The following is a 12,844-nucleotide window of genomic DNA, read 5'->3' on the forward strand; positions in this document are numbered from 1 at the left end:
TATTAAACTAATCTCTAATTACTTTACATTTTACTCAGTTTTAGTTAAAAGGGAATCATCACTGAATATTCAATAGACTGATAATTTATCTTTGATAATGGACCTTTTTATGTTTTTAAAGATAATGATGGTTCATAGAGTTATAGATATGCCTGGAAAACTCAGTATCTAAAATGGAGATGCCGATACCTTAGAGAAAATTTCTGTTAATTTCCTGTGAAAACTGCTGTCTAATTTTTTATAGTTACAATTAATCAGAACAACCAAGCAGCCATACCTAGAGTCACACATATTGTAGTAAAGTGTATCTCTTGGAAATATTTACTATTTAGCTAGAACTCCTATAGTTTCTTTTCTTTCTTTCTTTTTTTTGAGACAGAATCTGATTTTGTTGCCCCATGGTAGAGTGCCATGGCGTCACAGCTCACAGCAACCTCAAACTCTTGGGCTTATGTGATTCTCTTGCCTCAGCCTCCCAAGTACCTGGGACTACAGGCACCAACTGCAATGCCGGGATGTTTTTTTTTGTTGCAGTTGTCATTGCTGTTTAGCTGGCCCAAGCCAGGTTTGAACCTGCCAGCCTGGGTGTATGTGCCCGGCACTCTACCCACTGAGCTACAGGCATTGCCCTAGAACCCCTATAGTTTCTTATGAACATTTTTAGAGCTTCCCATCTTTTACATGCAAAATGCCACTGTAGATGAAACCAAGAGCTTAGAAAAGAGTTCTGTTTAGAGTTCTAGCCAATGTTCCCCCATTCTTCCTAGTAGTCAGCTCTACCAAAGACATCTGGCCTTGGTCTAGTCATTATTTGTTACCAGCCTCTGTCCTCTGCATGCTTTTCATTTTGTATTTCTTCTACTTTTTTAATTTTTGGTCCAATCATTGCTACTAAAGTGTTTTTTAAGAGTCTCTTTTTCATTAAGTCAGAACTTTTCAGCCTTATGTTTAATACTTTCTAATAATATATACCTTGCCCTCTTTCAAAAATAATTTGAAACAACCGTATGTGGGTATCAGTATACTCTTAAAAGAAACTCAAACACTTTTAGAAATTTGAAGATCAGCTGGGCGTGGTAGCTCATGCCTATAATTCTAGCATATGGGAGGCTGAGGCAGGTAGATTGCCTGAGCTTTCAAGTTCAAGACCAGCATGAACCAAAGCATGGCCTTGTCTTTAAAAAAAATAGCTGGGTGTGGTGTGGGTGCCTGAAGTCCAGCTACTGGGTAGGCTGAGGCTAGAGAATTGCTTGAGCCCAGGAATTTGAGGTTGCTGTGAGCTATGTTGCCACTGTACTCTACTGAGGGCAACAAAGTGAGACTCTGTCTCAAAAAAAAAAAAAAGAAATTTGAAGATCACCTTGAGGGAATGGAATAAACTCCTTTCACTTAATTGATCTTGTTCTTGATGTCATTGTGGATATTAAATGTTTATAATATTTGATGTCTCACAAGGGTAAGTTCAGAGTCATTATAAATGCTATCTTAGACAGATTCTCATTGCCAACACTATTCAGGTGGAAAGGAAAGTTAACTGTCAGCAGGAGGGGTCTAAGTGCTGTCATAAGAGCCTATTGATTCCCTGGTAAGGACAAGACCAGGACCCTCTAACTGTGCTAGAGGGTATTTTTCACAGTAAACATTGAACTTCTGTTCTTTTCTTCTTGTTGAAGTTGGGGGTTCATATTTAGTATTCCAAGGGAGCCTCATCAAAACCACTTTTAAAGCACTGAGAATTCAATTAAAGACCATGGGTCACATTGGAGTAGGAGTAAGTCTTGTTGAGGTCTCCCCAGCAAGGAAGAGTTCTTTAATTTGATAATTTTAAGGTATGGTTGGATGCTCTCTGGACTATTGAAAACCTTCATGGGTGTTTTAGACAGACTATAACTCAGTGATGAGGCACGCTGAGAATATTCATGAATCTTTTGCAGGGTGGTTTCAACTATTTTCCTCAGGCAATCAAGAATGCCAGGTTCTGATAGAGGGTGGGAGAAATTCTAGGTAGGCGTGGAGGTCACCCCTGAAATGTTGGTCCTTCTCTGAAAATCTGAGGGACAGAGAGCACTTCTTTCTTACTCCCATTCTCTTGGTGTCCCTTACATCTTTCTTGCTCTCTACCCTTCTTTCCCTTTTCTGCATCCTTCCCTGTCCTCTTATTGCTATCCTTTCTTTCCTCACAGATTAGAGTTTGCATACTATTCTTCCTAGACTAATAGAGTTAAAAATTCAAATCCATTACATGACTGGGTTGTCTAGTTTTCATTTTTTAGATGAATAGATAAGCAATAATATGTTTTTTTAATCCAAAAGACAAAAAGAATGAAATCATCCATAATCCCATCAGTAATTCCATTTTTAATTTATAAGATAATAAATGAAAGTCCTTCCTTCTCAGTCATCTGGTACTATTCCACAGAGACAACTGCTGTTAACAGTCTAATATATTAATTTTCTCTGATTTTTCTTTATTTAAACACATATGTATGTATGCATATGTGCATTCACATGTAAGTATGTGTTTATACACTTTTTTCCATGTAGTACATATGTGTGGATCTGCAATTTAACTTACTTGCCTACTGTATCCTAAACATCTTCCAAGATAATACATATTGACCACCCCCCCTTGATCTTTCTAATGGCTGCCTAGAATGTGTTATATATCACAGTTTTTCAATCATGTTCCTATTATGTCCATTAAGATTTTTTTCCAGGCCGGGAGCAGTGATTCACACCTGTAATCCTGGCACTTTGAGAGCCCAAGGCAGATGCATTGCCCTGAGCTCACAGGTTCGAGACCAGCCTGAGCAAGAGCAAGACCCTGTCTCTAAAAATAGCCCAGTGTTGCGACAGGCGCCTATAGTCCCAGCTACTTGGGAGGCTAAGGCAAGAGAATCTCTTGAGTCCAAGAGTTGAAGGTTGCTGTGAGCTGTGATGCCACAGCTTTCTACCAAGGGTGGCAAAGAGAGAGACTCTTGTCTCAAAAAAAAAAGAAAGAAAAAGAAAAGAGAAAAAGAGATTTTATTCCCACAGTGTTTTGGTATATAATTTATTTAAATATTTATATTTACTGTATTATTTCTCCAAAATTGATTCCTAAAAGATACTGAATTGAAGGGTATGCACATTTTAGATTTGAATAGATATTACTAGGTTATTTTTATTTTTCAAAAAGAGGTGCTTATTTATATATACTCTGAAAGCTGCACATGAAAGAACTTGTTTTCCCCGTTGCTTTTGCAGGTCTTGATATTAACAAGCTTTTTAATTTCTGCCAGTCTGACGGGAGAATGGTATCAAATTGGTGTTGAGTTTTATCTGACTTTATCTTTTCCTATAGAGTTTTATTTTTTAAATGCCTTATTGACTTTTAACATCTTATAGTGATCTCACTGTTCCTCTTGAAAAATCACTTCATCTTTCTATTTGGCATTCCTCCCCCTTTTTCTTTTCTTTTATTAACTTTTTATAGAGATAAGGTCTTGCTGTGTTACCCAGATTTGACTCTAAATCCTGGGCTCAAGCAAACCTCCCCAGTAGCTGGGACGATAGGCACACATCACTGCATCCATTGTCCTTTTTTTTTTTTTTTGCAGTTTTTGGCTGGGGCCAGGTTTGAACCCACCACCTCTGGTATATGGGGCCAGCACCCTACTCCTTTGAGCCACAGGTGCCGCTCCATCCATTATCTTTCTATTTAATGTCTATTACATATCTTGAGCTCTCAGAATATCTCATTAGTTTATAGGACTAATTCACAATAGTTTTAAAATCATTCCTCTTGCTTTCTTTGGCAAATTGTTTAAAATAATTACTTTGGCACAGTGGCTTACACCTGTAATCCTAGCACTTTAGGAGGTCAAGGTGAGAGAGAGGATCACTTGAGGCCAGGAGTTTGCGACTCTAAGCAACATAGTGAGATGCCCCCACTGCCACAAAAAGTAAAAAAATTAGCCAGGCATGGTACATGTGCTTGTAGTCCCAGCTACTCAGGGGGCTGAGGCAGGAGAATCACTTGAGCCCAGGTGTTGGAAACTGCAGTGAGCTATGCTGATGTCACTCACTGCACTCTATGTTGGGCAACAGAGCAAGACCTGTCTCAAAAAATAAGACATAACAAAAAATGATTACTTTGCATTTCTTCACCTGGATCTTCCGGCCATTAGAGACATTTATATTTATATAATGTTGATAACTGTTATTTCTTATGTTTGCACAAAGCCTATTTGAGGTTTTCCTCACGTTTCTTTTCTGATGTGCAGAGCACTACTGTATGGTGGAATGCGAGAGTCTCAACCTGAAGCAGAAATCCCTCTCCAAGACACCACGGCAGAAGCATTCACAATGCTGCTCAAATACATCTACACTGGGCGGGCAACGCTGACAGATGAGAAAGAGGAGGTGCTGCTGGACTTTTTGAGCTTAGCTCATAAATATGGATTTCCAGAGCTGGAGGATTCTACGTCTGAGTATCTCTGTACCATACTTAACATTCAGAACGTCTGTATGACTTTTGATGTCGCCAGTCTCTACTCGCTTCCCAAGTTAACTTGTATGTGCTGCATGTTTATGGACAGGAATGCTCAGGAGGTGCTCTCAAGTGAAGGTTTCCTCTCCCTTTCTAAGGTGTGTCATTTGTCCACAGGTAATTTATAGACATGCATTCTTTTATTTATACCTCTGCAGTAGAAATATATCAATGGACTAAGGTAAAAGTAAATAAATAAAAATCATTGGTCTTGAGGAGGTTATCTGGTTTAGTCACTTACATCTGGGTGTTGGAACTCTAAATCATGTAAAACAGAAGCTGATTTGTTCTGTCTTTTTCTTTTCTTTTCTTTGAGACAGAGTCTCACTATGTTGCCCTTGGGAGAGTGCTGTGGCATCATAGCTCACAGCAATCTCAAACTCTTGGGCTCACTTGATTCCCTTGTCTCAGCCTCCCAAGTAGCTGGGAGTACAGGCACCCGCCACAATGCCCAGCTATTTTTAGAGACAAGTTCTCAATCTGGCTCAGGCTGGTCTCGAACCTGTGAGCTCAGGCAATCCACCTGCCTCAGCCCCCTGGAGTGCTGGGATCACAGGTGTGAGCCACCTCGCCTGGCCTGGTTCTGTTTTCTTTTAAGGTTCTTCTGGTAAGTTTTAAATTCAAAAGAAACTATGCTGCTAGGTAGTTGTTTTCAATGTGATGATAGTCAAATAGGATCCTTTGTGGTATTGCACAGAGGGTTTGGTTTTGTTTTTCTCTGACAGTGCAAACTAATTTCTTACAGCAAGAGGGAAAGTTCATAAAGGAGATCTGATGCATCATTGGATGTCTTTAAGTAACTGCTTTTTTTTGTTGTTGGCTCCAAATTTACTATTATAGCTAGAATAAAACTGTTTTGTTCAAATTTTTCTTTGAATTGTGAATGGTGGTTGTCTCTCTTTTTTCTTTTTTTGCAATTTTTGGCTGGGGCTGGGTTCAAACCCACCACTTCTTGCATATGGAGCTGGTGCCCTACTCTTTTGAGCCATAGGCGCTGCCGTGTCTCTCTTTTTTCTTATTGTATTTCTCGTAGAGCATGGATATGTAATGAAAAAAACCTATTGAGAAGCTATGTATCTTGATTTGAGTGTAAATTATGATTTTTATTATCCTTAATTTTTAAGAGCAAGGATTTTTTTTGTTTGTTTGTTTGTTTTGAGACAGAGTTTTACTATGTTGCCCTAGGTAAAGTGCCGTGGCATCACAGCTCACTGCAACCTCCAACTCTTGGGCTTAAGTGATTCTCTTGTCTCAGCCTCCCAAGTAGCTGGGACTACAGGTACCCACCATAATGCCTGGACATTTTTTGTTGCAGCTGTCATTGTTGTTTAGCAGGCCTGGGCCGAGTTCGAACCCGCCAGCCTTAGTGTATGTGGCTGGTGCCATAACCACTGTGCTACGGGTGCTGCACCAAGGCAAGGATTTTTGAGGGTTGTTGCTGGAGGTCAGTTTGGAGATCTAAAAACCAAAATATGCTAGTGCAGTAGTTTTGAATTTTAAATGCCAGATACATCTTACTGACTTAAAAATGTACACTCTTCCTGAAGAACATGTATGTATTGACAGCTCCTTACTTTGCCATTTTTCTTCTTGCTGTTTTAAAAAAAGATGGGTGCACATGTGTTCGGAAATTAAACTAGATACTTGATGTAGTAGTACAAGATGTTTGACCAGGAAAGAAAGATGTTGCCATCCGTTCTTGTATTCATGCAGCCATTATAAGTAGGAGAATATGTGGCACAAAGCATATAAAGAAAGAAGAGGGTCAAAAAGAGCTAATTGGCTAAATACCAGTTATACTTGCAGTTCTATAAGGTTTTCTGATTGATCACGCACATGGTTGAGCTGCATAGTAACTGGAATTTCACCTTTTTTTCTTTTTCAGACAGCACTTTTAAACATCGTATTAAGAGATTCATTTGCAGCTCCTGAAAAAGATATTTTCCTAGCTTTGTTAAACTGGTGTAAACACAATTCAAAGGAGAATCATGCTGAAATTATGCAGGCTGTACGTTTACCTCTGATGAGCCTCACTGAACTTCTGAATGTTGTGAGGCCTTCAGGACTCCTGTCTCCTGATGCCATTCTGGATGCTATTAAAGTACGGTCAGAGAGCCGGGATATGGACCTCAATTATAGAGGCATGCTCAGTAAGTACCTATTTATCCTAAATTCAACTGAGATATTTGTTTACATCTTATGCCATTCTCAACTACAAAACTCTAGCTACAAAACTATAGTGCAGTACATATGATGCATACTTGAGTCATTACGAAAGTTTTGAGATACACAAAAATCAAGAAACATAAAATCTATGCATATGGAAACAAAGGAAGCCCTCGCAGTAACACCGATAAGCTGAGCAAGTTGAAATTTGCATGGATGAATCATAAAGGATGCTGTTGACTGTATTTCTTAGAAGTGAAATAGTGGACCATAACACAGTCTGTCTCGAAACTTTTATAGTGATCCAGGTGTAGATCTATAAATATTTAGCTCTGCTTCCTGTGGATTGTCTTTCTCTCGTCATTTTCCTATTAATTCTGTCTGAGATCGCATAGCCTTTGTAGATTTCTTTTTTTTTTTTTTTTTTTGCAGTTTTTGGCCGGGGCTGGGTTTGAACCCATCACCCCCAGCATATGGGGCCAACGCCCTACTCCTGTAGATCTCAAAATACATAGTTCTTGCCATTCTTGGACAGATGCCCTTCAGAACGTCTGAAGGAAACACTTTCCTGAAAAGCTTTTGGTCACATTAAGATCTTTCCTCCCTTTGTCCATCAAATAAATACTGACAATGTGCTGTGTTTTTATTCTTACAGTTACCATGAGCATGGAGATTCTAAATAACAACAATAATTGCTACCACTTATGACATACGTAGAATAGCTAACACTTAATGTGAAATTTCCAACACTTATCACTTAATGTGATTTTTTTTGAGACAGAATTGCACTTATTAACCCTTGGTAGAGTGCTGTGGCGTCACAGCTCACAGCAACCTCTAACTCCTTGGGCTTAGGGGATTCTCTTGCCTCAGCTTCCCAAGTAGCTGGGATTACAGGCACCCGCCTCAAGGCCTGGCTTTTTTTTGCAGTTTGGCCGGGGCTGGGTTTGAACCCACAACCCTCGGTATATGGGGCCGACACTTCACCCACTGAGCCACAGGCGCCACCCATGATTTTTCTTATTAATTAAAATAATATTAATTTTAAAGAGCTTACTGTATATCAAGAACAGGTCCTTCTACATGACTATTTAATTCTCATAACAGTTCTTTGTAGTGGGTTCTGTTATTGATTCCATTGTACAAGTGAGAAAATGGAAGCACAGAGAGGTTAGGTAAATTTCCCCAGAAAGACGTAGAACTGAGAGTCAAATCTATGTAGTTTGGCTCTAGAGGCTGTGTAATTAGCCACTGAACTGTGCTATATAAATGTAAAAGATAGTCTCCACTTTTGATCCTTTTAATTTCATTGTGGAAATAAATCATAACTCCCTTGAAAAGTTAAATACAACAGTATTCAAAAGGGTACATGGTATGGAACTTCAGAATAGATAGTGACTGGAATGATGAAGAAAGATTTCATGGAGGTTATGAAACTTGAGTCGATCCTTGACATTTGATTTGGATGGCGTCAGGGTTGGCATCAGGTTTGGGTGAGTTCCACATGGGAGATTGGTGAGGTTAATAGAGAGAGGTTAGAGCATTTGAAGGACCCTGAATAGAAAAGCTTGACTAGAGTAGAAGGCTTACATTGATTAATAACAAAGAGGGTATGTGAAGGTCATCTCAGGGCAAATTATAGAAATCTTTGGAGCTAGATTATAATCTCCTTTATATGTAGTGAGGAGCCATCTTAACAGAGCAAGTGTGGCATGCCTACAGTGGTGGTTTTGAAAGATTGATCCATTATGTACGCTTGAGGATTTGGAATAGGGAAAAACTGGAGTCAGGGAGATCAGTGAGCCAGGTACTTAATTTGTGCACAATTGATACAACCTGAAACCAGATTGATGGCACGGAAAATGGAAAATTATGGGTGTATAGAAAGAAGGGATATTATGGAAAAAGATTAGATCTTGGTGATTCCATTTTAGAGATTAAGTTTAGGAGAAAGTTACCATATTTTATCACATTTAAGAAGCCATAAATTCTGAGACACCATTATTTTAGGTACCAGTAAGAAAGGAAACAATACTGCCAACTAAACCATAACACACTATGATATCTACATCACAATTTCAGAAATGTTAAAATTTGAAAAATAGATGTATATTAGAGTCCATGAACTATAGTACTTTGAAGAAGATGCTGAGCTTGTTTTTAGATTCATTGAGTGAGGATTTATGAGACATATAAGTTGTAATTTCTGTCTCATGCTAGAGTCATTTCCCTGAGTGATCTCTTCTAAACCATGGATTCTAACATTCTTAAAGTACTGATTGATCTCTTTTTTTTTTGAGACAGTCTCAAGCTGTTACCCTGGATAGAGTGTCATGGCGTCATAGCTCACAGCAACCTCCAACTCTTGGGTTCAAGTGATCTGCCTGCCTCAGTTTTTTATTTTTGTAGAGATGGGGTCTTGCTTTTGCTCAGGCTGGTCTTGTGAGCTCCACCTGCCTCGGCCTTCCAGAGTGCTAGCATTACAGGCGAGAGCCACCTCACTCAGCAGTACTGATTGATCTTAAATAGGTTAACCTGGACTTCTCTCTTAACTCATCAGATCTAGATTTCTCTTCACTGTGCATAGAAGAAAAAGCATAGTTGTTAGGTCAGACAAATTTGACCTTAAATCCTGAATTAGTCACTAGTTGTATGATCTGGTATTAAATTACTTAAGGACTTTTACCTTTGATGTTATATTTCCCAGCATTGTTATGAGAATTAATTGAAGTAATGTGTACAAATACTATGTGTGAGCTCAATTTAGGAAGCCTTTGTTACAATATTATCATTATTATGTTCTTTCCCATCTCCATCTATGTGTATATCAATGAGAATTATCACATTGATCACATGGTTTTAAGCTTTTTTTTTTTTGACAGGAGTCTCACTTTTTTGCCCTTGGTAGAGTACTATGGTGTCATAGCTCACAGCAACCTCAAACTCTTGGGCTCAAGTGATTCTCTTGTCTCAGCCTCCCGAGTACCTGGGACTATAGGCGCCTGCCACAATGCCCAGCTGTTTTTAGAGACGAGGTCTTCCTCTGGCTCAGGCTGGTCTCGGGCTTGTGAGCTCAGGCAATCCACCTGCTTTGGCCTCCCAGAGTGCTGGGATTACAGGAATTAGCTACCATGCCTGGCCTGATTTTAAACATTTTTGTTTACTTGTCTTTGACGCTTAAAAGCTGAGATGATTTTTATAGGTTTCACTGTTCTTTATATTCTCAACATTTAACACAGCGACTAGCATATAGCAGGTGCTTAATGAATGCTTGGTGAATGAATGCAAGGAGAAATGTCTAATAGGAGGTAGAAACACATTATTGGGGTTTAGGAAACAGTCAAAGCTGGTGATAAAAGTGTAGAAACCTGGGCTAGAGTCTAGAGAAAGAAAGATCAAAGTCTGAGACTTGGAGTCGGAGGCTTGGAGAAGACCTTAGAGCCAGGGGACTTAAGGTAGAGAAAGAGGGATTGGAAAGGGGTGAGATATTTGGGATAGAGGTATGAATGGTGTGGTCAGTGGTATATCATAATGCTGGGAGGTCAAGGAGAATGAAAATTGAGAAAAAACTTGTGTATCAATTGTGGTGAGTTGGTGAGTAGTCTGCACAGGAGAATGGAGTGAGGCCAGGAGTGTTTTGAAAAAAGATGGTAGATATAATGTGCTGCCTCTCTGATTTTTGAATTGGGGTGAAAGGCAGTAGAGAAATAGCATATGGTAGCTAGAGAGAACAGTTTGGGAGAGGTCCAGGAAGAAACTGAAATTGCTAGAGTATGGTACTAGTTGAGGGTCCTATGTGGATAAGGTATGGGAGGATAGATGTTGGAGAAGTAACCAGATGAGTTAATTTTAGACTTTCCAAATCCTCATTGTCATGCCTTCTCTTATATAAGCTCTTTTTCCCTCCTTTCTTGCTGTAAGTTTGATTTCAGGTGCTGACATGGACTCTGGAACTGGATTTATTGCAGGGATAGTCTTGGGATATGGTTGCAGGAGTAAGGAGACATTTTGGACATTTTACATAGTAACTAGTAGCTTGAAATTGATCAGTTGATCAGTATAAGACCTGGGTTATAATACAACCATGGGATTAGTTGTGAAAGGAAGGACTCAGGCAGTTAAGAAACTCAGTACTGTAATAATTTACTGAGATTATTCCTCACCAATGTTAAATTCTTCTTATTGAAGTAATTCATACAGAGGTCAAGGAAGAGATTACATTATGTTTGGGAATCTTTTATCTAACTTCTAAACTTGAGTAATGGTTAAATCGTCTGCTTTTTCTACCTTGTATAATAAAATCAATTATATGAATATTCAGGAAGCATAGCACTTTCCTATCAGATCCTTAAAAAACAGATTATTTTCTAAATGGTGTCTAAACATTCATATCATTATTTTCTTTAATCAAATTCTTCACTGTTAGAAGAAAAGGATCTAAAATTTCATAGTTCTTGGGCTGATGATTTGGAAAGATAGACCTGAAATTATTGATGAAATTTAGTTTTTTGTTCCTCCCTTTGTATAGAGTTCTGTTGTCTTTGGGGACTTTTCATGACATGGAAAGAGGTTCTATCTTGGGGCTGAGGTCTACCCTGAGGCTTTTACCAAATCAAAGAGATTTAAAAAAAAAAAAAAAAAAAAAGAGGAGTCAAAGAATGTTTTTAATACACCTGGGCTGGTTGGTCTTTCTGGAAAGTAGTTTAGACTAATTTTGTGAATGTATAATGATGAGTAATCTTCTGTACAGTGGAGAGAGAGAATTAACTTTTTAATACAATTTTTTTCCTTAAGATATTTGCACTACCTGTACCATTCCCTTAACAATTAGCTTTATATTAGCTGCGGAGATATTTCTATAGTTTTGAAAGTTACTGCTATTTCTCTTGAGGCTGAGTTATACTTTGTTTCTCATATATACTTTGAGAAAGACAACTGTAATTTCTTGTTTCTGCATGTTTATGGTAGGGAGCATATCACAAATTCTATCTTCAAGGTTTCCTTATTGAGTAAAAGTTAATCTATTTATAGAATTGCTGTGGTAAACTGTAGGTTAATGCCTATGTGAGGAGGGGGGCGACCTGTGTTTAAATCTATCCTTGTTATCCTATCCCTATTCCCGGAGTTTCCATTCCTCAGACTGAGGGAGCTTGCTGCTGTGATATTATAATTATTGGTTTATTTGCCTCAACTCCTACTAGACTGAGCTTCTTGAGGACTGTAATTATGTCTTTTTGTCTGTTTTTTCTAGCACCTAGCACAGTGCTTGAATCTAGACTTTTTCTTTTTTTAAATAAATGAGTGACTGAATGATTCTGTCCCTGGTTTTTGAACTAGAATTAAATTTGTCTCACTTATCATATAAAAACAATAATAATAATGAACCTTTAATACTTTTAAAACTCTTTGACTTCTCTTACTATTGTGTTTTCCCAACTATAGTTAGTCATCTATAAAGTAGGATGTTTATAATTTATCTCTGATAAGTGTTCCTCTCTGGAAGCATTTAGTACATATATGCTCTTGTCCCTTTAGATCAGTGGTTCTCAACCTGTGGGTTGCGACCCCTTTGTAACAATGAAAATACATCCTGCTGGGTGGCGCCTGTGGCTCAGTTGGTAAGGCGCCGGCCCCATATACCGAGGGTAGCGGGTTCAAACCCAGCCCCGGCCAAACTGCAACCAAAAAATAGCTGGGCGTTGTGGCGGGCGCCTGTAGTCCCAGCTACTCCGGAGGCTGAGGCAAGAGAATCGCTTAAACCCAGGAGTTGGAGGTTGCTGTGAGCTGTGTGAGGCCACAGCACTCTACCGAGGGCCATAAAGTGAGACTCTGTCTCTACAAAAAAAAAAAAAAAAAAAAAGAAAATACATCCTGCGTATCAGATATTTACATTCTGATTCATAACAGTAGCAAAATTACAGTTATGAAGTAGCAAGGAAAATAATTTTATGGTTGGGGGTCACCACAACTTGAGGAACTGTATTAAAGGGTCATGGCATTAGGAAAGTTGAGAACCACTGCTTTAGATAGTGAGCTCCAGAAGGATGATTCCAGTATAGTGACCAGCACATAGGAGGCAGCTTAGGACATTTTTCTTCTTTGATCTTTCTAAGCAACTTGCCTAAATTACTAAGTAAAGTCGATGCC

The 12,844-nt window shown here is 38.8% G+C and overlaps 1 protein-coding gene across 2 annotated transcripts in view; it reads left to right on the top strand.

Moving 5' to 3' along the window:
- The window catches only part of BTBD9 (BTB domain containing 9), a 478,407-nt gene that overhangs the window by 46,157 nt on the left and 419,406 nt on the right, over positions 1-12,844 (top strand). For both annotated transcript variants that reach the window (XM_053603528.1, XM_053603529.1), the window contains 2 exons: positions 4,266-4,629; positions 6,417-6,681. In XM_053603528.1, the coding sequence (XP_053459503.1) occupies positions 4,266-4,629; positions 6,417-6,681 (629 nt within the window). The remainder of the gene's footprint in view (positions 1-4,265; positions 4,630-6,416; positions 6,682-12,844) is intronic.

The sequence above is a fragment of the Nycticebus coucang genome, chromosome 9 (assembly GCF_027406575.1).
Source record: "Nycticebus coucang isolate mNycCou1 chromosome 9, mNycCou1.pri, whole genome shotgun sequence".
Lineage (NCBI taxonomy): Eukaryota > Metazoa > Chordata > Mammalia > Primates > Lorisidae > Nycticebus > Nycticebus coucang.